The sequence below is a fragment of the Mytilus californianus genome, unplaced genomic scaffold, assembly GCF_021869535.1.
Source record: "Mytilus californianus isolate M0D057914Y unplaced genomic scaffold, xbMytCali1.0.p SCAF_15, whole genome shotgun sequence".
NCBI classification, from domain to species: domain Eukaryota; kingdom Metazoa; phylum Mollusca; class Bivalvia; order Mytilida; family Mytilidae; genus Mytilus; species Mytilus californianus.
Window position 1 is genome coordinate 10,540,207 of NW_026262637.1, and position 23,098 is coordinate 10,563,304.

At 33.3% G+C, this 23,098-nt stretch overlaps 2 protein-coding genes across 3 annotated transcripts in view; one reads left to right on the forward strand and one right to left on the reverse strand.

Moving 5' to 3' along the window:
* Positions 1-23,098, forward strand: part of LOC127725386 (perlucin-like protein) — a 196,721-nt gene that overhangs the window by 126,103 nt on the left and 47,520 nt on the right. The window lies entirely within an intron of this gene.
* LOC127725375 (uncharacterized) lies at positions 261-21,791 on the reverse strand. The gene is made up of 8 exons (XM_052232304.1): positions 21,750-21,791; positions 13,542-13,740; positions 12,717-13,022; positions 10,771-11,079; positions 8,729-8,949; positions 6,637-6,751; positions 5,644-5,715; positions 261-3,345 (listed from the first exon to the last, which is right to left on the reverse strand). Exons 2-8 carry the CDS (start codon positions 13,735-13,737, stop codon positions 782-784), a joined length of 3,783 nt encoding a protein of 1,260 aa, XP_052088264.1. The 5' UTR covers positions 13,738-13,740; positions 21,750-21,791; the 3' UTR covers positions 261-781.

A 23,098-nucleotide genomic window follows, 5' to 3' on the forward strand; every position in this document is an offset into this window, starting at 1 on the left:
AGTGCTATTCTTGTGATGCGCTAAGGCCGTTCATATTGGTCCAAATTAACTATCTAGATCCGAAATACCGCCAAAATACGTATACTTTGCCTTAATTTATACCTTGACCTCCATCTAATAATAGTCAGAAAGGCAACCAAAGTAGGGTCAACAACACTTGTTGGGGCTCAATTGATTGAGGCTATAAGGCCCATAGTTGACCCAAATTTTAGTACAAATTCAAAGGTTACCATGCGTGATCATAAATTAGCTCTAGCACAACATAGGTAAAAGGTATTCAGAAAACAAATCACATTTACGTATTATATCTCCTTTTCAACATCAAAAAGTCCCAGTAAAGTTTATCTCGCTTAACCATTAGATTGAGATTTGATGGTTTAGCTCGCGTGGTTAAGCCTTCCGGAGCACTCAAATTAAATTTTTGGTTTTTTTGTTGTTGTTTTTATATGAGAGAATTGGTTGTGCTTCTTCAGCTTCAATCAAATAGTTTATGCATCTTTATTATGCATAATGGTTCTCTAGATCATTTAGTAATACGATTTCTTTATTTCAATTAATTTATTGTTCATAATTTTCTTCAACAAGTCCAAGCTGCTGGTCAAGTAAAAAGACATTTTGTTTCTAAAGTAAGATATGGTGTGCAGTTTAACCATAACAATACATTATACAGCGCATCTCTTTGGTTGTTACTGTTTTTGATTTTAAGTCTCACTAACATATTTACATCTACTTTTGTTCATATTATACACAATTCTTCAAATAGATGTCAATATTCTATCGTTTAATCAAAATACAAAAGGATGTAAAAAGTAGAAATGCAAATAACGCAAAGAGAAAGAAAAACTATCCTGTGTTTAATTGTATACCTCTTCAATGCATTGATATTTTCGTTGAAACGTAGCTTAATTTCTTTGATCTTCTTGCAGCACTGGAAGGTCCAGATAGGTTTAATAGATTTGTCCGCATGGTACTCTAAAAGTAAATCAATTACCTTTTGATTTCCGTTTTTAATTGCTTCGAAAATGGGTGTTCGTTTGACGGAATCAAACGAATTAACACAAGCGCCATGTTTTAAGAGAATATTGACAACATCGAAGTTTCCTTTTTTAGATGCAATATGCAACGGAGATCTTTTAAATTTGTCACACATATCTACATCAGCACCAGCATTTAACAATTGTTTTACTATTTCACACTGATTTGATCTGGCTGCAAAATAGAGGGGCGATTTGTTATAATTATCACATATATTTATATCTGCTTTGTGCTCGATAAGAAATGAAACGACCTGTTTGTGTCCATGTTGAGAGGCTGCATGTAAAGGAGACATGTTCGTATCATTACATTTATTTACATCAGCTCCCTTTTTAAATAAGCATTGTACGAATTCTATTTTGCCATTTTCAGACGCTCTTAATAAAGGTGTCGTATTATCACCTTTGCCTTTGTTTACACACGCTCCCTTAGCTAAAAGATATTTCACAGCTTCTATGTGTTCCCAGGTTGTAGCTGTGAAAACTGGTGATGATTTGCCATGGTTTCCAAAATTTATATCCGCATTATTCTCTAACAATAAATCAATCACTTTCCAGTTACATGAATACGCAGCAGCAAGAAGCGGTACTAAAAGTCCATCGTCTGTTTTATTTACGTCGGCCCCTGATTTAATGAGTTCTGATATGCTTGACAAGTCACCACGTAAACAAGCAGACGTCAGTGGCGTTTTACATCTATGCATATTTTTGTTTTTGTTTTTGAAGTCTATCTTATCTCGGAGTAATGTTCCATTTAAGCATTCATGCTTCACATACTTAAGAAGAAGTTGAATCATTACGTGGTTACCACTTGAGCAACCTAATATTAGTAATCTAGTTTGTTCAGTGACATCGTTTCCAAATATAATTTCCGACGATTCTTTATACTGTTCTATTAAAAACTGAAGAAGCTTCGTGTGCCCATACAATATAACCCAACTGATAACTTTGATAGTATAAACAAAGGTATCATCACTTTCAACTCTTTTGTCTACCATCGTATCCTGGCTTCTTGTTGCGAAAGCGTCTGAATATTGGTCTTTATTTATCAATTCTTGGACGATCTTATCGCCCTGACTTACAATATTTTTGCATAAACCAATTTCTTGTTCGAAAAAGAAAAGACTGATTACCTCACTGTCGGGGTTTCCCAGTAGGTACTCCTTAAATACGTTCAGGAACGTTTCATCTTTTAACGACTGATTCATGAAAACGTCGTACAGTTGCATATCTTTCAAATCTGTATAAATCCTATCTACCAGCAACGGGTAATCTTCTTCTTCTATATATATGTAAAGCCAATCTTCAGAATTATCAGATTTTGTAAGTTTAACATTGTTAGCTATATAGCTGCTATCTAGGTATTTCAGAATCTGGTCAGGATATTTTTTGCCATAATGGTACGCTGTCACTTCAAATATACTGTCATGTATAAATATAAAACGCCCTTTTAATTTTAATACATATGTACCTGTAATTTGATCTAATGCTTTAAGAAGTTTGAAATCTGAAAACTCGTTTAAACAATGATCATAAATATCTTTCTTTATATCAGGTTCTGGAAAATCCTCTCTTGAGAGTTTCCCTTTATTAATCATACACATGACCAATGCTGCATAATGATATACATTTTCACGTTCCATTCTGTCAAATTCTTTTAGCAGATATTGATGTGGTCTTGTGAAAAATAGTCCACCAAGCTTTTGATACTTTTTTTCTTTTGAAAATAACATACAAAGCAAAGGAAACATAATGCCTGTAGATTCAAACGACATCGAACTATAAACACCAGCATCGATATTTTCATTCATACAGTACTTTGAGAGAATGGCCGACTTTTCGTCTCCGGTCAATTTATTATCGGCGGTTTCTAAATCGACCACATTTTCGGTAATTATATTATCTGCAGATTTTGCTTCATTAAAAACTGCTTTCCGACATGTCATAATTAGCTTTGATTGTTTACTTAATACTGTAAGAATGGGTTCGCGTATCCTCTCGAAATCATTTTGCAGTGTGGTGTTTACACCAAAGACCCCTAAAACGTCATCAAAAATAAAAAATTGCTTCATATTGATGTCACCATATTTCAAAATCTCCTTGGCCTTGTATACTGGAACAACTTGGTAGCCATTGTTCATGAATTCTAGAGCAATATGACGACTTGTAGCACTTTTGCCAGAGCCAGGACTCCCTATAATCGTCACATGCCTATATCTATCTATTGTGTTCTTGGCATTCTCAGTCGAATTTGTTCCAGAAAATAAACGATCATCTGTGATCCACTTATTTATGAGTGCAACGCGGTTATCTGAAAAAAGTAATGAACTTGACACATGGACTTTTTTAGACATGTGGAAAAATATTCCATGAAAATAATTTTGCTTAAATACCACTGTGCCTATAAATGCGGAACATTTTCAAGAAGTGAAACAGTTGAATTTACTATAAGTCATTCTAGTGAAAGATAAAACCGGTCAAAAAGCAAGCATTACGCCTTAATATGGAGAATTACAGCAAATATACAATGTATGCACTTTGGGAGAAATTATTAAGTCAGGGATTTCGTAACCACAAATTACTTTAAACTTTTTTTTAAAAAACTTTCATAGATACCAAGATTTTGTTTTGAAGTTTGGCTGCACCTGTATAATTGTTATAAAAAACAGGAAATCACATCCTAATTTTTACGGTAATATTGTTTATAAAGCACGTACACTTAAATACGATCCATTCACACTTATTGATCCTTTGAATAAACTTATTCGTAAAAAATATCATTTTAATTTTGTAGTAAGATCTTTGAATATGGTGTTTATCGGTACTATTACATTTGTAGTAACATTGATTTTGTTTTTGATAAATCAAAACATAACTAAATATGTATTTCTTTTCATTCATGAAAACTTATGGTCCTACATCCTGTCTATATTGTGTACTTATATTTTGGCATTGCACAAGGGCATGCTGTTCTCATACTGTTTATGACGTCTTTACACTGAATCCGATGGATGTGTACTGATTGATGCTTATTCTGTTAGAACATGATTTATTTATCAGTTGTTATTTGCCTTGAACTAGCTTTCAGTAACTACAATAACTATTAGATCGGTAGATTTTTGTGTTTAGTGCCGCTTTCTGATGTATCAAGCCATTTCCAACACATTTTTACAGTTTGTTCTTTTTTACATCATTGTCCCAGGTTATGGGAGGGTTGAGCGCTCACTAACATGTTTAACCCCACCACATTGTTTACGTGCCTGTTCCAAATCAGGAGCGTTTAATAAAGTGGTTGTCGTTGGTTGCTATTTGGTATATCTGTTTTTAGATTATTGTTTTGTCATAAATCAGGCAGTTGGTTTTTTAGTTTACATTGTTTCACACTTTGTCATGTCGGGACCTTTTATGGCTGTTCATACGGTATAGGTTTTGCTCATTGTTGAAAGCCGTATGGTGACCTATAATTGCTTAAAGCCACGTTATTTGAACTCTGTTGGATAGTTGTCTCATTTGAAATCATAACACATCTCCTTATTTGATATAAAATGAAATATTTTAAAAGATTAAATGATCAGATAATGTATAAAGTAAAATAAAAAAAATACCGAACTCCGAGGAAAATTCAAAAATGAAAGTCCCCAATCAAATGACAAAATCAAAAGCTCAAACACATCAAACGAATGGATAACAACTGTCTATATATGATAATGAGGATACTGGATTGTTGTTTAACGTCTAGTGGCAAATATTACATGCATATCAAAAGAAGAAAATGTTAATGTGATGTAAACATGAACACTACTGTGTAACAGACCGACTGTCTGAGTCGGATTTTTAACGTATTAATTAACAAGGTAACATTTCGCAGGAAGACATGTCACCGTACGTATGTGTATATGGACACAATATTTTGACTTCGAGCCGACTAATCTTTGCTCCGAAGAAGCAGATAATTCTAATTGTCAAATCTTTGGTTGAATATAGGAACGACTTCCATTCCATTTGTACAATAAGATTTTCCAGTTTAATGAGAAAACAACAAAATATAATCATAAAAAAAACCCGCATATGTCTAGAGTAATACAAATTTTTGGCAAATACAAGAACAAAATCGTAGTCAAATCATGAAAAAAAACCTGTCAGATTATACATATTATTGAATTAACACTACGAATTTGAAATTTTCAAGTTGATATATCTTTCATTAGAATTATACAGCAATGTGTTATTATGGTAATAAAGAGGGGAGGAAAATAATCTGAGAGCTTTATTTAAATGTCTCATTGGACTGTAAATTTTAGTCTTGATTTATACATTTGTCGAGATACCTAAGAAAAAAATTAATTGTCTGTTCTGTTCCGTTGAATTTGGGTTTTTAAAAGTTTCAAATCGTTTTACGTTCTGCCTCCCATTCGTACCTGAGGAGGGTTAATCCAGGCGCACCTATTATGCGTTTTGAAATTAGTATCCTACATTTGATGTTACAATCTCACTGCAAATATGCTTTTGTTGTAATGCATCAGTAGTACTAGTTATATAACACGTTACCTCCTAACGTAATGTCGACTGAAATAATTCTGATGTTTCACATATCAGTAAAAGTATTCACCTTGTTCTTTAGTAGTTATTCCATATCGTGCATTTTCTAATTCCCTTCGAAGATCTCTAACAAGTACTTCATCTATAAAATGAAATATTTTTTTTGTCAAAATGCGTTTCATTTCGGATGAGTAACTTTTGGCAGAAATTACGGTACTTTAACGTAGAAAAATTCCAGATAGTTTTACTTCTCCTGACTATGTTACATGTATGCCTGTAGGTCTGAAGTAATGTTTGGTGCATTGATTATTAGGGGATAACAAGCACCGCCAAAAGTAGACCACATTAAAGCAGTTCATATCAAACCAACATATTTGTATGTATTTTTGTGTATTATGATGACTAAAAGATCTAGATAGCATTTCGTTCCAATTGACAGAATTTCGGCAAAAAAGCGGCTTGGACTTTGTACTTGTCCAGACTGTTTGTAATACCGGCAGATCTGGTGATGAGTTTTAGTACATTGGTGTTTAATGGTGATTTATAGAACGAGTTGGCATTTCTTTACGCTTGACTTCTTCTCACGATACGGCTGCAGGCGGGGGCATTCGTGTCGTACCAACACATATATGTTTATATAATATATTCCCATTGTGTTATTGTCCAGATCTCATTAATAGATTAACTTCCAGTGGATTAATAAACGCGTTGAAGGAGATGATGTTAAAAATACTTATAAGTTTTTTAATTATGTTTTGTTATGATTTTGTTTTTGAATTGTCTATCAATTTAATTTTTAAAAAATCACGTCAAATGTAAAATAAGACTTATGTTACTATATATAGATAGGGACAGGTGTAAGTTTGAATTGTGAAATCGTCTTTCTCCTTAAATCTGTAACAACCCCCACCCCCTCCTTTTCTACTTTTCCCCAAAAGAAAAAAAGGGAGATAATTTTTCATATGTTTTTTCCTTTTTTTAACACTAATAAAAAACTCACAATAAAACAGATAATGTTGTTTTTTTTGGTGTTTTTTTTAAGAGTTTTCTGCAACGGACTTACATTTCAGAGCATTACAGTTTCGAAATATGTGGTCGCTCAGGGTCGGATCAAAGCCCTTGGAAAGACACACATCAAACGTAAAATCAAGTACTGGACCAGCAACTCTGTTAAATATCTGTAAGATATGTATGCCACAAACATTTATTACATGCAAGGTAAGACTTGGGGGTTTTTCGTCTTCAAAATATAACCAAAAGGTCTTGTTCATGTAACATTATGTTACATTCAAACCCTTTCTTTCTAAACTTATATGTTGTAACAATTTTCCTTTGATATGGTTTCAGCGTGCATCATCCTGACAAGTAACCAGACAAATATATCAGAGCTTTGAATTATTTTTTTTTATTCTCAGGTGCTCCAGAAGGGTGGATCTTGCTCCACATGTGACACTTGTCTTGTTGTTCATGCACAGTAAAATTCGGGGATAAGTCTGATTCGGTGATGTCACAATCGAGGAAAAGAAGACGGGATTGTGGTAACGGTTATTGAAACATATCGGTGGTCATCTGTGACACAGATATTCCACAAAGGTCAACCAATTCGTGAAGGCTTTCGTAAACCTGTCGAGAGATGACTTCCACTTTACAACTTGATACCCTTGGTTCAATAGCTTTCCTGTAAGCAGCAACCCTCTATCAAGTATCGCCGCGATGTAGCGTTTTTGTGCTGAGGCGGCGTAAAGCAAACACCAATCAATCAATCTATCAAGGAAATTATGATAGGAAACGCAAGCTCTGGAATATCTTTTCAACTGGGAGATATATACTCCATATACAATAGCTGCTGGAATGTTGCTACATAGATAGGGAAAGTTCACAATTGGGAAGCTGAAATTTTTTGTCGCAAAGTTCTGTTCTCAAACGACCATCATTGCCAATTTCCAGATGTTAATCAAAAATTGAGACATACTTAATTATAACCTTATTTCAAGGTCAATTGGATAGATGCGTTCAACATAATCAGCAAAATTTTGAATTATTTAGTATCAGAACATCATCTATATGGCGGAACGTGAAGTAAAAGGATAATGCTAGCTTCTTTTCATTCTTCCTATTAAGAAGCTCCTGTATGACGTCTGGCAAACAAGTCGACAAGAAGAGCAGCACAGTTGGTTCCCATAGGAGTGTCGATTGTTTGTTGAAAAACAAGCGTACTCCAAACGTCACAAATATGATGTAAATGAAAAAATCTAACATCTTGATGATGTCAATTTTAGAAATGTCTTGTTTGAATCAGAGTGGTATTTTACAATGTATGATTTATCCCTTCCTATAACAAGATATTTGTATGTTGGCCATTCATTATTATGAATCAAATTTGGACTAATTCTTTCAATTTGTCTTTAAGTTTAGAATGAGGAAAAGGTGTAAAGGGTAGAAAAGTCAAATTATTTGATACTTTTGCCAGAGGATATATACTTCGATTTCATGTACTCTAACAGATCTTGGGATTTTGTTAGTATCCACATCTGATTCATACCGCCCTTAGAGTTGGTAGTTTCACACGAACTCTGAGGCCCGGTTTTTATTGTTGCTAAAATTGATTTGAATAGTTTGGAAAGAAGTTTCGTGGAGCACTTGTCAAACCCAGCAATATAGCGTTGTTTGAAAGGACACTAATGTAATTTAGGTATCCCGTACAGTGAAGGAAGATCCAGCTCTTCATCTTTGGTTGAAATTCTAAAGGTACAAAGAACATCCATATGATTGTTGAGGATTTCCTGTTGTGTTATATGTAGTGTCGTTGGAGTATATGTTGAGGTTCCAAATTATTTGTCAATACCTAATTCCTTTATCAAACAGTTTATGTTGTATGATTTACGAACAAATAGGATATTGTTCCAGGCTTTATCTGCGGGAACAACAACATATTGGTCATGGAGGTTAGACAGATGTTTAGCACTATTTTGGTTTTCAATATATATATAGGATGCAGCATGAGTGGTAATAGACCAAAACTTTTTTAATTCTAATTTGTATTAACGAACTCACACTCTTAACCCATTCGGAAAGAGTATGTATAATTTGAGTCAAGAGTCAAAAGAGTAAACTATGTAATAAGTAAGACGAGTGATATTAATTTTTATACTTACAGTTTTTATTTCATTCGTCATTTCATCAAATTTCTGATTATTTATTGTATCCTCCTTTATAATTACATCTGCATATGATTGTATTCGGTATAAATCTGCTTGTAAACTGCAGTTGGATACTAATGGCTGACACATTGGAATTTGTATTTGCTCATATACTGTACACAGAGAAATTATTGCAAATAAACCGATGTTTTCACTAAATGAAGTCGTGATCAAACCTACAAGAACAATCATCGTCATCATCACTATGAGTCTACTTTATATTATTTGAGAAATAAAAATTTGGTTTTGCTGCCATATGTTATGACTTTGTATCAGCCATGTAAACGTTAAGAAGAAAACAAAAACGGGCACACCATTAGAATCAACCAGAAAATAGACAGGCGTAGATTTGAAGCAATCAATATATTTGAATTAACTTATGCTAAAAGGTTATCAATTTAACACTGTAATCAGATCTTTGAATGTTGTTTTTATCGGTACAAACATTGATTTTGATATCAATAAATTACAGCATAACTAAATAATATTGCTATACGGCTATGAACATTTACGGTCCTACGTTCTGTCGGTACTTATACTTCGGCATTGCACAATATCATGTTTTCTCTGGCTGTTTATGACGTCTTTACACTAAATCCATTGAATGTGTACTGATGGATATTTTAGTCTTAGATACAGGATTTTTTGTATTAGTTGTTATCGGCTTTCTGTAACTGCGAGTATTTTTAGATCACAGTTTGAGTCAAGTCTTTTTGTTAGTTTTTTGTTTGCGTTGGTCACCCGCAAACATGTTTAACCCCGCCACATTATGTAAGTATGTGCCTGTCCAAAGTCAGGAATCTGTAATTCGGTGGTTGTCGTTTGTTGCTGTATACCATATTTGTTTTTCGTTTATTGTTTTGTACATGAATTGTTTTCCATTTCTCATGTCAGGGCCTTTTATAGCTTGCTGTGGTATGGGTTTTGCTCATTGTTGAAGGCCGTTAGGTGACCTATAGTTGCCATCTTCTACGTCATTTGGTCTCAGTTGGAGAGTTGTCTCAATGGCAATCATTACACATCTTCTTATTTTTATATGACTTTATTTATAATTAAACAAACTAATTCAGTAACATACTTGCTAAAGTGGGGCGTTTGTTTGGCAGTGCGGGATGTATATATACACAGTCACATCCAGTCGGAATAGGGAATGGGGACGTTTAATCTAATGCCTCGTGCCACAACCTCTGCACGTTAACGAATCCTTGTAATAACCCCTTGGGGTTCATAGGCGGCCTGTTGCAAGGCAAAATGTCTGTCACTATCCATCATTTTACAGTGGCCGTCCAAATTTCCCGTCTTTTATCCTGGTCGACCGCTACCTTACAGAACCTTTTAGTCGTGGCCAATATATCGTCTGTCATCGTTTATGAAATTACCGAAAGTACATACATATATACAGACAGACAGACAGACAGACAGACAGACAGACAGACAGACAGACAGACAGACAGACAGACAGACAGACAGACAAATAGACGGACAGCCTATATTATTGTCGCTATGGTCATGTTAGTTTAATAATAATTAAACTAAATCAATATTTCTCCCATGATACGTTCGTAAAAAAAAACTATTAAGATAAGCTTTCACGCTTCCTTGGTCTAAACGCATATATATATATATATATTATCGGCATTTGAATGCAGTCTTCAAACTAGTTTAACCCTCTTCCACATTCTGTATGTGTCTGTCCAAAGTCAGGAGCCTGTAATTCAGTGGTTGTCGTTTGTTGCTATATATCATATTTCATTTTTGTTTTTCATTCATTCTTTTGTACATATATCAGACCGTTAGTTTTACTCGTTTGAATTGTTTTAAATTTGTCATTTCGGGGCCTTGTATAGCTGACTATGCGGTATTGGTTTTACGCCTGTTGAAGGCCGTACGGTGACCTATAGTTGTTAATTTCTGTGTCATTTGGTCTCTTGTGGAGAGTTGTCTCATCGGCAAGCATACCACATATTCTTTTTTTTTTATATTAGAATATAACGAACCTGTATGTTCTTGTAGCAGATCATTGCTTGACACCTCTGTTTCTTCCATGTTGTACGCTAAACGTCTATTGACATTGTCCTCTTTAAGAGCGACAAGGAATTCGTTGTATCCCTTTAAGGTTTTAATTTTGGATATCAATCTTCTATTGTTTTCTGCTTGTGTTGACAATGCATTGATTTCTTGATGATCCTCAAGACTGAAGACTCCAGTTTGCACTAAATGATCTGTAATACTTGCTGTAGATGACATTTCCTCAACCAACATACGATAATTTTTTTGTAACTTAACCATGATAACATCAAGGTTACCTGTAGATAAATCTGAAGTACATATATTATGAGTGCCAAGAAATAGAAAATTACATCACTAGATTTTGTTTTCTACTCCTAGTTTAGCAAACTATTCGAATAATTTGATGACATTTGGTTTTAAATCATGTTCTTTCGAAAATTTGTATTTAGTCGTATAATGCATAATTAAAGATTGATATGCGTTCATCACCGAACCTTTTAACATATCTTTAACACAGAAAACTCAAAGAAAATGTAATTAGAAAGACAATGTACGATCCGTTTTCAGCCTTACTACTCCGTATGTGATTGTGTAGTCAGTACTTGCAGATTTTGTAAAAAATTCATATGGTTTACTTTCTTTATGACAAGTAAAACTAAGCGGGTTCCCAAAGAATTGTCTTGTATTTCAATTAGGCACTTGAATAGAAACAACTGAACACGCAAATTATTATTTATCAGGATTCGTTGGTTTGTGTTTTAAGAGCCTCTGCTGTCAGAATTTATAAATTCGATTCAAGGAGATTTTTATCGTAACTTCAGCACTACAGATCAGTATTAACTGAATGACATAACGATACGAATATTGATAAAGTGACAAAATGAAATCATTTCGACATCTGTCAACTTTTGTATATATTTAGACCTGATTCTTTAAAGGGAATTAGGTCTTTTCTCCTTTGTTTTTTTTTATGGTTTTATGGTTTTATCCTTGATTCATTGCATGTGTTGTTGCTGTCCAGTGTCGATTTTAAGTTGTGAATTTCTCAATAGTTCTACACAAGCACCACTGTATGAGTCTTTAGATTGTAGAAAATATTTAACAAACAAAATAAAGACTAGTGAATGATATCTTTAAGAAATTAAAATTTCCTAGCTCTAATTTACCAAATACATGAGACTCAGTACTATCTGATTAATGAAACATTGATTCCGAAAATTTGCCAACTTTGCATGACAATATAACACATTTTATAATTTACAGTGACATTTTTGGTAATAGGAGAGATGGGATTTACAAAATTACAGTTTTCTTTAATTCTGGTGTACTTACAAATCTCGACAATAACCTTTCAAGCCGATGAGAAAATTTCAATGGAAAATACATACATCAACATGGTCAAATGTAACCGTAGTATGCCATATATACCATCAGTATACCATAAATTCAGTGCCATGGACAGGTGCGCTGTTGAACGGAAGTAGTTACATTCCATCGAGCATCAAAACCAGGCATAATCAGAACACTTAAAATCGCATATGATCAATTTTGCTTGAGGGACTATAGCTACATGACGAATGGTACCCTTGGTAGGTTCATTCCATCAACAGCGATATTAATCAAAACGTGTTATATTGTATGCATGATAGGTGTTTCTTGAAGAACCTTCATTGAATTTAGATCCGAGAAAAATGTTTTGGAGGTAATTTGAAAACATGAAAACAAACAGGGCCGGAGGGACTAAACTTTATACATGTATATATTGAAAATTATGTCTTACTAAAAGTACGCTATAATCGAATTATGTAGATATTCTGTGGTGTTTGGCATCCAGATATTTTTGCCTGACTTTTTTAAGCACAAAAAACTAGTGTTTTCCATTGATGCATGTGTTATATTTCTTTTAATATGTACTCTTTTAAATAGAAATTACTTATGGTCTGAAGTTCTACTCGTTCATCTGATTTCTTTGTCTGTCTGATGGTCTTGATAAGATCTGTATTATCATGCCTATCAGCGTCTAGAGCGTCTAGGAATACATCTTTACTATCTCTATAGTTGAGAAGTTTATCTAGAATCATTTTGTTTTTATCTTTCTGGTTCGAACACTTTTGTACATCTTCCCGGAAGTCCGTTTGCAGCACACACTGAGAAATCAAGTAATCTAAAACTGACTGGTCTAGTATCGCACTCCTCGAGATTATGTCGTAGTGATGAAATAATGGATGTTCGTGTAGTTCTATGAGATACATGTAAACTTATTAGATAAATTGCATACAGCACGCAAAATTATTATCGCTTTTTCCACAATCAGTAGTCCTTTTCATGAGACATAAGTAATAACAATATTATTTTCAATCGATACCTAAGGACATACGGCTTTTGGTTGGGTTAGTATTGCATAGTCTTTTTTTGTCTATGCTGTGTTTTTTAGACTACTGCTTGTCTTTTCGTCGTTTTCCATTTTTTTGCCATGGTATTGTAGGTTTTTCTTCGACTTATGATTTGTTATTGTCCGTTTGGTATTTTCTGTGTCTTTTTTTTTTCTATTCTACGGCGGACATAAACAATTTTCTTTGAAAACATGTATTTAATTTTACTTTGAGAAATTAAAGAAAATGATAGAAGAGAAAAAATATTATGTTAGTCATTTGACGTTTATATGAAATTAAACTGAAATTTGAATCGATCTATATTTAAAATTTGAATCGTTAATTATTGACTTATATATCGTTTTGATATGATCGAATAAACTTACGCATGTTTTGTTGAACACGTCTCCATTCTTCTGTTGATAACTTCTCACTGAACATAGCCTCATTTTCACTTATAATAGCTTTTAAGGTGGTTTTATACTTTCTTTCTAAATATTTTTCGATTACACGTGGACCTAAATATAGCAACATGTATGCCGCCCGTTCATGATTCGTTCGATTCCAACTGCTTGAAGCCATGTTCTAAAAGCAAACCAAGTATCACAAACAGTTAAATTGATTCGGAAACATATGTTGAACTACTATCTCAGAATGGTACTTACCTACAGTGAGTGATAACATTAAAGATACCAATTCAACATTCAACACCAGATACGCATTTCGACAATCAATTTCTTTTCATTTATGCTCGAGGCCAACATATTTCAAAATCCGTAAGAAACCCTATGAGTCTAGAAATATTCTAGCCAAATGCCTAGTACATTTTATATATCTATACAATGTCTATAAGATTTTTTCTACAAAGTCTTTCCTTTATTTTCAGGAAAAGTTGCACATTTGTCATACAACACATTGCACTGGTGACATTATACAATTATGGCTCGTAGAAAAGTGAAATATCCAAAATTGGCAACCATAAAAGGTTTTTTCCCCGAAGGCGCAGCCCAAAGTAAAATAACCTTTTAGGGTTGACAATTTTGGATATTCAACGCTTCTAAGGGGCCACAATTGTTTTATTATGCCAAACTAACAGTAAATTTTATTTTGAATCATTGAAGATACCTGTTAAAAAAGCATTTGTTAAATGTAGTTACAGATTGTCAAACCACTTACGTCACAGAATTATTTTGTGTCTCAGCATTTTTCGTATGTACAACAAAGGTAGACTCTTTCTGTAAAATATTGATGGCTATGAAAAGGGACGTTTGTGAGGGCTTACCTTTTACAGTCCAGGCGATTATGTATTCGTGTAATATTACGCGTCTCTGTTAATATTACTTAAACATGTAATTTTACTTTTATCACAGATACCTGTATAATAGTTGAGTAGAAATCGTTATCTCCCTTTAATCATAGATTGCTTCGACAAAAGGAAAACAAACAAAAACAAAACAGGTATAATATGAAAAACCAATTGTTTAGAGAACAATTGAAGGTCTTTCCACATCAATTTCTAAATGATTAATAAGAAGCTACTTCCGGTTTACTCGAGGTAACTATTGGCGTCCAATCACAGATTTCTTCACGATCATTCAATTAATATATGGTTTCTATACTTTTGTCTGAAATAAGGAAGATAATTTGCTACATCCGGTTTAGAAAATGTCACTTCCGGTCTCATATGATTCCAAAAATACATTGTTTCTATATACTTTTGTCTATAATGGAGATAATAAGCCACTATCAGTTTATTGTAGGTCGATTCCGGGTCACTTTCGGTTGACATTTTTTTAAGGTGAAAGGTCACTTAACATTGTAAAAGACCCTATGGTTTATCGTGTACAAAGCTGAAGTAATAATCAATTAACATTAAATTAATACATTTCAGGGGTAATAACTCTTATTAAATGTCAATGGATTGTTTCAGACTAAATGTTTCATTTTATCATCATAATAAGGCAAACATTTTGCACTTGTTCTTGTTTCAAATATCTTCAATAGTGTCAAAGAAGATCATAAAAGAAGAAAAAATCAAAATTGAGAACATGACCTTAACCTTTGACCTTAACCTCATATTCATTTCTGTGGTTCATTTCATTATATGAATGACTTAATACCTATTCGAGTGTTGCTAAAAGACGGAAACTAAAAAACGGAATACGGAACGGAAACGGAGAACAGAAACAAAAAGAATTTTCATCTTTTCTTTTTGGTTATTTTTGTTCGTAGGTATGTTGTATATCACATGTTTACAAGAAAGAAAAACAGAGGAATACATTTAAGAAAACTTTGAAAGCATTTAAGAATTGAATGCTTCTTTTTGTAAATTTATTGGGGTGTAAAACCGTTGACCGAAGTACATTTTATATGAAGGGTTCAAGCGCGGAAGCGCTTCATTCTAAAATTTGCGCACGGTCAATACTTTTGCAACCCTATAAAATAACTAAAAGAAATATTCCATACTTATAAATACATTATTTTTGCTAGATCATGAAAACACGATTTCTATCAAGTTTTTCTTTTATATGCCTGTGCACTTCATTTGGGGAAGCTCGTGTCATCATGAATGTTACATTTCATTTTGAAATGAAGGTTAATTTCAGAATGACGCGAGATTGCTGTTAGCCAATCAAAATTACGTATCATAATGAAAAATACATGCAATGTAATCATAAAGTATTGAAATAAATGACAGAAGATGATGAGCCTAGTTATTTAATAAGGGCATGCATATTGTACGTAATGTAATTGTGTTAACACTGGCAATTGTTTCATTAAATAGTTCATTTTATATTCTACTTTAATTTGCACTTAAGACCATGAACATATGTCGTTCATGCGATTCAGTAGTTCGTATGACTTTTCTGATTTTCCAAAAGAAAAAAAAAATAAAGAAATGAAAAAGATATATGTGGGATTAACATCAATAAGATTGTAATACAACAACACAAAGTTAATCTACATACGGCCTAAAACGATAGACATTCGCCTCGAGCTCGATTCTAGATAGGTTGGGGAGTCATTCATTTTTTGGGGTAATGCTTTTCAATTTTTTTTCTTTGTTTCTTGTTTAATTGCTTTGAATTATGGTTAGTGGTGTGGTGTATCTTGTTGTGTTGAATTCTGCAATGGTGATTTTCCTGCTATCTTTTCGCGTATCATGGAAAGAAGGCGTACGAGAAACTCGATGGGACAATCAAGTATGGACAACACCAGATATGGGAACCTGTGAACTGGACATAGAAATTTGGATACATTTTATTGTTATCTAACACAGTTTTGTCTTGACAAAATCACTCATTTTACAAAGCCTTTCTCACCCGATAGTGAAGTACATTGTTGGTATTAACGTCGGGAAATAATTACCATATGCTCTCCTAGAGTCAAGACTGTAATATCAATAAATACGTATTGGTGTAAAAAAAAACTGGCGGGAAAACAGTACATTGATATACGATTGCACAGTGCCCTTTTCAAGCTAGCCATAGTTATGTCCTAAGGTTTCTGAAATCAACCTGTCCACAGTGTTTTGAATATCATGCCGCTTAATTCTTCTCTGAAAATTCAGTCCCATTCAAGTAGCTATGAAGTTTTAACATTATTTCATAATATTACAATTCTTCGCCGTTTCAGAATCTAAAGCATTCTGGGTAATTTTTTCAAAAGCGTACACCAAAACGTTGTAATTAGTTTAAAACGTTCTAAACAATTGAAATTCAACCAATGACGTAATATTATTTTCATTTTGGTGTACGAACAATGAGATTACCCATAGTCCTTTAGATTCTGAGAAGGCGAATTTAAAATCATTGGTGTACCTTATGTTGAGGCCTCGGTACAAAAAATATAATCAAAAACTCTTCTTTATAATCTTTTAAACAATTTTCACAAAATGCAGCAGACTCGCTACTAAACGCTAACATACTGACGTCTTTTAATATTGTCTTGACTGCTCCCGTTATTGATTCAAAAGACATACCCTTTGCGAGTTCAAGACTTATGGAAACATTTCCTTCATCTAATTGGAAATCCCGATCCCTTTTCGGTAGTTGTCACTAACTTTTAAATACGTTGGTGTCAAAGAAATCGACACTATTGAAGCTGACAAATTCATATAATGCTATCCCAATCAAAATCAGTAGGATAGATGATGATCCAACTCACGAGCCTTTCCCGATTAAATTACTTGACCATTCAGGTAAATCGTTAATTTTGTGTGAGAATGATTTCTAGTATATGAGTGTCTGGGTGAGGTTTACAGAATACAGAAAAATGCCCTGAAATTAATTTAAACTTAAAAGAATAGAGATTATAAATGGTGCTAAATATAAAAGAAAGGAAAATCAAATTATCATAATGGACAAAAAGAATAAAAAATAAATATTTGAAGACCCCCATTTAAACCCTCATATATAACCGGTAACGTCTAAAATTGAAATATCGTTGTGTGTTGACATTTTCCCTACGTGTAGTACTTCTATTAGTACACAGAGTTTCATTTACTTTGATACCAATTATAATATAAATATACTAATATTAACCAACATGCACAGACAATAACTTGTATGTTGTTCTCAAGTTTTATTCTCACTTTTTTAAATCTATATTGTTCCACTAGCAGAGAATTTCAAATAATTAAAGGAGTACCAGCGACGACATGAATAGTTCATATGTCTGTTAGTTTATACATAAATTATGTCAGTTTGTATATAAAAATGTCCACAAATACTGTTTTTATTTATTAAGAAGACTTCAGAAAAACTTAAGGTTCATCATAACAAACGGACAAATATGGCTGTATTTACACGTCAAAAACTACTCTGAGTACAGACTTACCTGTCCAGTTGGAAAAGTTTTAGGGCCTGGCATCCACTAGGTATATAAAAGTTAAATGCATTTTGTGTTTCAGAAAGATATAATCTTTTTTGGTTTTTGATGGGCATTTTTTTTCCTTTCTGCAGAAGGTGTAAAAATAAACAAACACCTGAATTACTTTGATACTGTCCACTCAGTTAAACCCTTTAACTCACCTATAGTTGTGTAGATACCTGCTGTTCATGTCAATCAAGGACAATCAATACAAGTCAATATAGTTTTTACCTGAGAGAGAGCATCTCAAAGTTGTATCACAACTTAGTTAATTTTTACACATTCTGCATGAAGGAAAACAATGCCCATCAAAATACATAAGAGATTTTATCATTCTGAAACACAAAATGTATTTAACTTTTATATATCTAGTGGATGCCAGTCATTAAAACTTTTCCAACTGGACAGGTAAGTCTGTACTAAGAGTAGTTTTTGGCATGTAAATACAGCCATATTTGTCCGTTTGTTATGATGAACCTTAAATGTTTCCGTTAGTACGTCATCGGTTGTCACTTTCAAAATGGGAAAAAGTTAAAAACCATGTAAGAATTTGAAGACCTTCCAAGATATATCAGGACAAAATACAACCAATAACATTGCTTTGGTGCTTTTTACATGTAGCGTATGTTTATTTCCTAGTTAACCAAGAACCCCAGACCCCTGCCTCGGTAATAATAGAAGGCAAGCTAAGCCACTGAAATATATTGTCACTCATTCAGCATAATGTTTTAAGCATTAATATAATTAAAATCATTACCATATACATGTATTTATATTCAATCATGCTAAAGGAATGTTGAAATTTGAAAGTTAGTCTTATTTATATTTTATAGATTTTAAAGCAGACGAGTGTTCAGCCAAGATAACTGAAAAAAACATTATTTTCGGTTCTTTTCAGGACAAAACACGACCAATAAAAGTGCTGTGGTGCTTTTTATATGTAGCGTGTGTTTATTTCCTAGTTAATCAAGAACCCCAGACCCCTGCCTCGGTAATAACAGAAGGCAAGCTAAGTCACTGAAATAAATTGTCACTCATTCAGCATAATGTTTTAATCATTACTATAATTAAAAACATTACCATATACATGTATTTTGAAGTTACTCTTATTTATATTTTGTAGATTTTAAAGCAGTGTTCTGCAAAGATAATTGATAAAAATCATTATTCTCGGTTCTTTTTTTATTTTTTGATGACGATAACGATCCTTTATTTTACACTTCGCATCTGATCGTTTTGTGTGTTTCTACTGGCTAGACAACCGATTATCCAAGATATCATTGATATGTAGACTAAATAACACAGGACTCATGAGAGTGCCTTGAGGTACTCCAGAATCAACGGTGGACCAGTTGATTTTGTCGAATTTAGCATGACTCTGTGCTTGCGGTAGCATAGGAATGAGTTAATCCAACATAGTGTTTTACTTGATATCCACTAACTGTTTAATTTTGATTTCAGTAGTTCATGTGGAGCTGTGTCGAATGCTTTTTCGAAATCTTATATAAATATATCTGTTTGGTGTCCTTCATCGATGTTTTTGGTATAATCTCTCTATCGTCTTTAGTTTTATCCCAAAACACAAAAGAGGGTAAAAAAACATAACTTATGGGCAATTACTTCTTTAACGAGTAAGCAGAGCAAACAGAAAATGGTCAGCAATGAAACATCAACAAAAAAGAGAATGTTTTCATAAATCTTTTCAAGTCTATATACAAAGATGAACGACACATGCTCTTTAGAGCCTCAGTTTCTTTCTAGCTGTTATGTATTTCCAAAACTGTTTCCTATTTTCCTTGATATCGCCTATCCTATTTCAACCTACTTGTTGTGTGATGTTTTTTTTATTTCAGTCGATATTGATTTTTTTTAGTTCTCGCCATTTTTTTCCCTCAAATTCCGTCCATATAGATAAATATTTCTTTCCGTTTCCGTTCCGTTCCCTATTCCGTTCCGGTTTTTTTTCGTTTCCGCCGTTTAGCAACACCCTACCTATTCTCCGAATATTAATGTTTCACATGGTTCTTAAAATTATTCTGTAGTAGCTTAATCAGAAATTAGGCGAAAATTGGAATATTTATATAAATTTGGAAATGGGTTTATCATTAAAAACACCTTATAATGGCTTTTACGCTCAAGGTTCCGTGGCTGAGAAGTTATTTTCAATAAGCACTGATACTGACAAAGTGTTCAGAATATGTGGTACCGACACTTGTGCACGCTTGAATTTATATTAATTCTGGTAATCTATAAAATTCTTGAGATCTGTTAAATGTTTTTTATTTATTTATTTAACGGTTTATCGGCAATTTTTACATGTTCCCTTTGGTCTTATTTAAGGAATGATTGTAATATTTTTTTTCTGTCTATGAAGAAATAACATCAAAAATGTGGTGCACACTGAATAACCCGCGTAGCGGTTTATTTTAAAGTGTTCACCACATTTTTGATGTTATTTCGAATAGACAGAAAAAATATTACAGTCATTCCTTATAATTTAATTCTAAATTTCATTTTAAGCTGGAGTAAATCATGAAAAACGTTAATGACGTCACGGTCACATGACAAAATTATGTCTATGTTTGTTTTTTGTTTTTTGTTTTTTTTGGCGTTTTAACGCCACTTCTAAGCACCGCTTTTGGGCAATTACGTGGCGGCCAGTTTTTATTGGTGGAGGAAGCCGGAGTGCCCGGAGAAAACCACCGACCTTCGATAGGAAAACTGACAATCCTAGTCAATTAAGATTGGAGTCGAGTGCACCCGCACGAGCGGGGTTCGAACTCACAACCTCAGTGTTGACTGGCTAGTGATTACAGTAGTAACTACTTAGACCACTCGGCCACCGAGGCCCCAATTATGTCTATGAGCTGATAGACAAAACACTGTCAGCCAATCAGAAGACGCGTTACATCCAAAATTAAATTATTGCCTAATATTTTTAAGATCATGGACAGGGGACTTGATACTCGAAAAGATTAGGCAATGACGTCATGTATAGGTGCAGCAATGTCACGTGCTCAAGTCCATCCGCGTCCGTTTATCAATGAAATGCACGCGACATCATTTATACAACCGAACAACTATCCCAACGCTTTGTGAGCGTAAAAGTAGATTTACTAACTATTCCAATCAACTTCATATTCTCAACAAAAAAAATAAAAAAAATACAGTTGATACAAATTTCCGATAAAAAAAATAATGGCATTTTATTTTATTCTTCTGACTTCATCAGCTCAAATATTAGCTCGTCCTAGCGGGCTCGCTTGGAATTTTTGCTGATAAAGTCAGTATCAAAAACAAAAATGCCACTATTCTATATGTCATATGAAAAAAAGAAAACATCTGGAGTTTTAATTCAGCACACCTAGTGAAATGGGTTTCCCTCTTATTGTTGATGTGGTTTCCTCGGTTTTAGTTTGTAGTTTTATTGTTTCCAATGGCATTATATGATTTCTCTTTTTGTCATTGTTATATTAGCTGTTTATAGTTATCAGTTGTTCCGCAATTCAAATGTATTGCACCTTTAGTCATCGTAAGAACGTTAAAATATGGAAATAAAAAGTAGCTTTTTTTAATGATTTTGATACACACATATGTTATTAATTACTTAAAAAAGAAATGGAAATAGTGTCAAATTTCAAACCATTTCCATCTCCAAATATTTCAGATGCAAGTATACAGATATCAGTATGCTAGAAAGTAAATTGAATGGTTATAGTTACCTTCCAGCCAGCTTATGATCATCAAAGTGAATTAACATGTCGACAAACCTGTTACGGAAATCAATACTTTCTTCCTGTAGATAATATATTCTAAATTAAGCGATAGTCAGGAAATATGAAAAAAAATGTTGGCATAGGTTGAATAATACATAAACAGATTATACGCTATAAAAACATAAAGTGAATATAATCAATTGTTTTAAAAACAATTGTAAACGATTTTCCCCGTCAATAATGATTGATTAATTGATTGATTGATTGATTGATTGACAGATTAAAAACATGGGACAGGGACGCTAGAACAAGCGAAAAGGGAATTGAGAGCCTAGATCCCCTGTTTAAACACACTTTATATAAAGTATATATTCAGAGCGAAAGTTGAGGTCTTTATCTAAAAAATATAGGAAAAGGTACTTAGTAAGAAGACATCTAGATAGACAATAATAGTGCATTGACTTGACATATCAACGATATAAGGATGAGGCTTAGAAACGGGGAAATGCGAGGCTCTGCCGAGCTTTTTCCCCGTTTCGGGCCGACTCCTTATATCGTTGATATGTCAAGTCAATGCACTATTATTGTCTTTATACTGCAATCTAAAAAAAAAAACATTTTCAATTGTTGTTTAATGTGTTAATGTTATTATTTGATTTGAATATTTGGAAACTTCCCCCTTTTATAAAAAGGCCTCCTATCATGCAGGCGGAGAAATATACAACACAATGAAATGTACATTACCTGTTGAAACCCGCAATCGATGGTGAACGAATTTGTTTGAGAATGAACTAAAATATCAACAATAAGCATAAAACATAATGATTTATAGTTTGCAAACCAAAAAAATTAACAAGTGAAATATGTTTTTTTTCTAAAAATTGCAAAAGAAATAAGTTTGAGTCGTTGTATACATTGGAAACAAGAACAGGTTGAATAGGTCGTATGAATAATTAATTATAATTTCGGCAATTCTATTTAAATATTCATGAGGAAAAGTGATATCAGGTCAGTGACTGTATATGACATAGAAATATACGGTCAACGCATTTTGACTGCTCAAATAGAACGAGTGCAGTATAAAGTGCAACATACAGTCCGTAACATAAGCCATGTGTCTATGCAATATATTGAGCTCTACATTGCACAGAGTCGAGAAAGTTGTGAAAATATTTAACAGGATCAATCCAGAATATGTCATCATAGACGAGTGACATTAACCATAAAATTTTATTTTTAATGCACCCACCTAACATATGGCTAAATCGTATACCATTCGAAAGCACAACATTTGTACTATCTTTTTTGCCCGGTCGTCAAAAATTCGTATGGTGCAGTTTCCGTCAAATCACAAC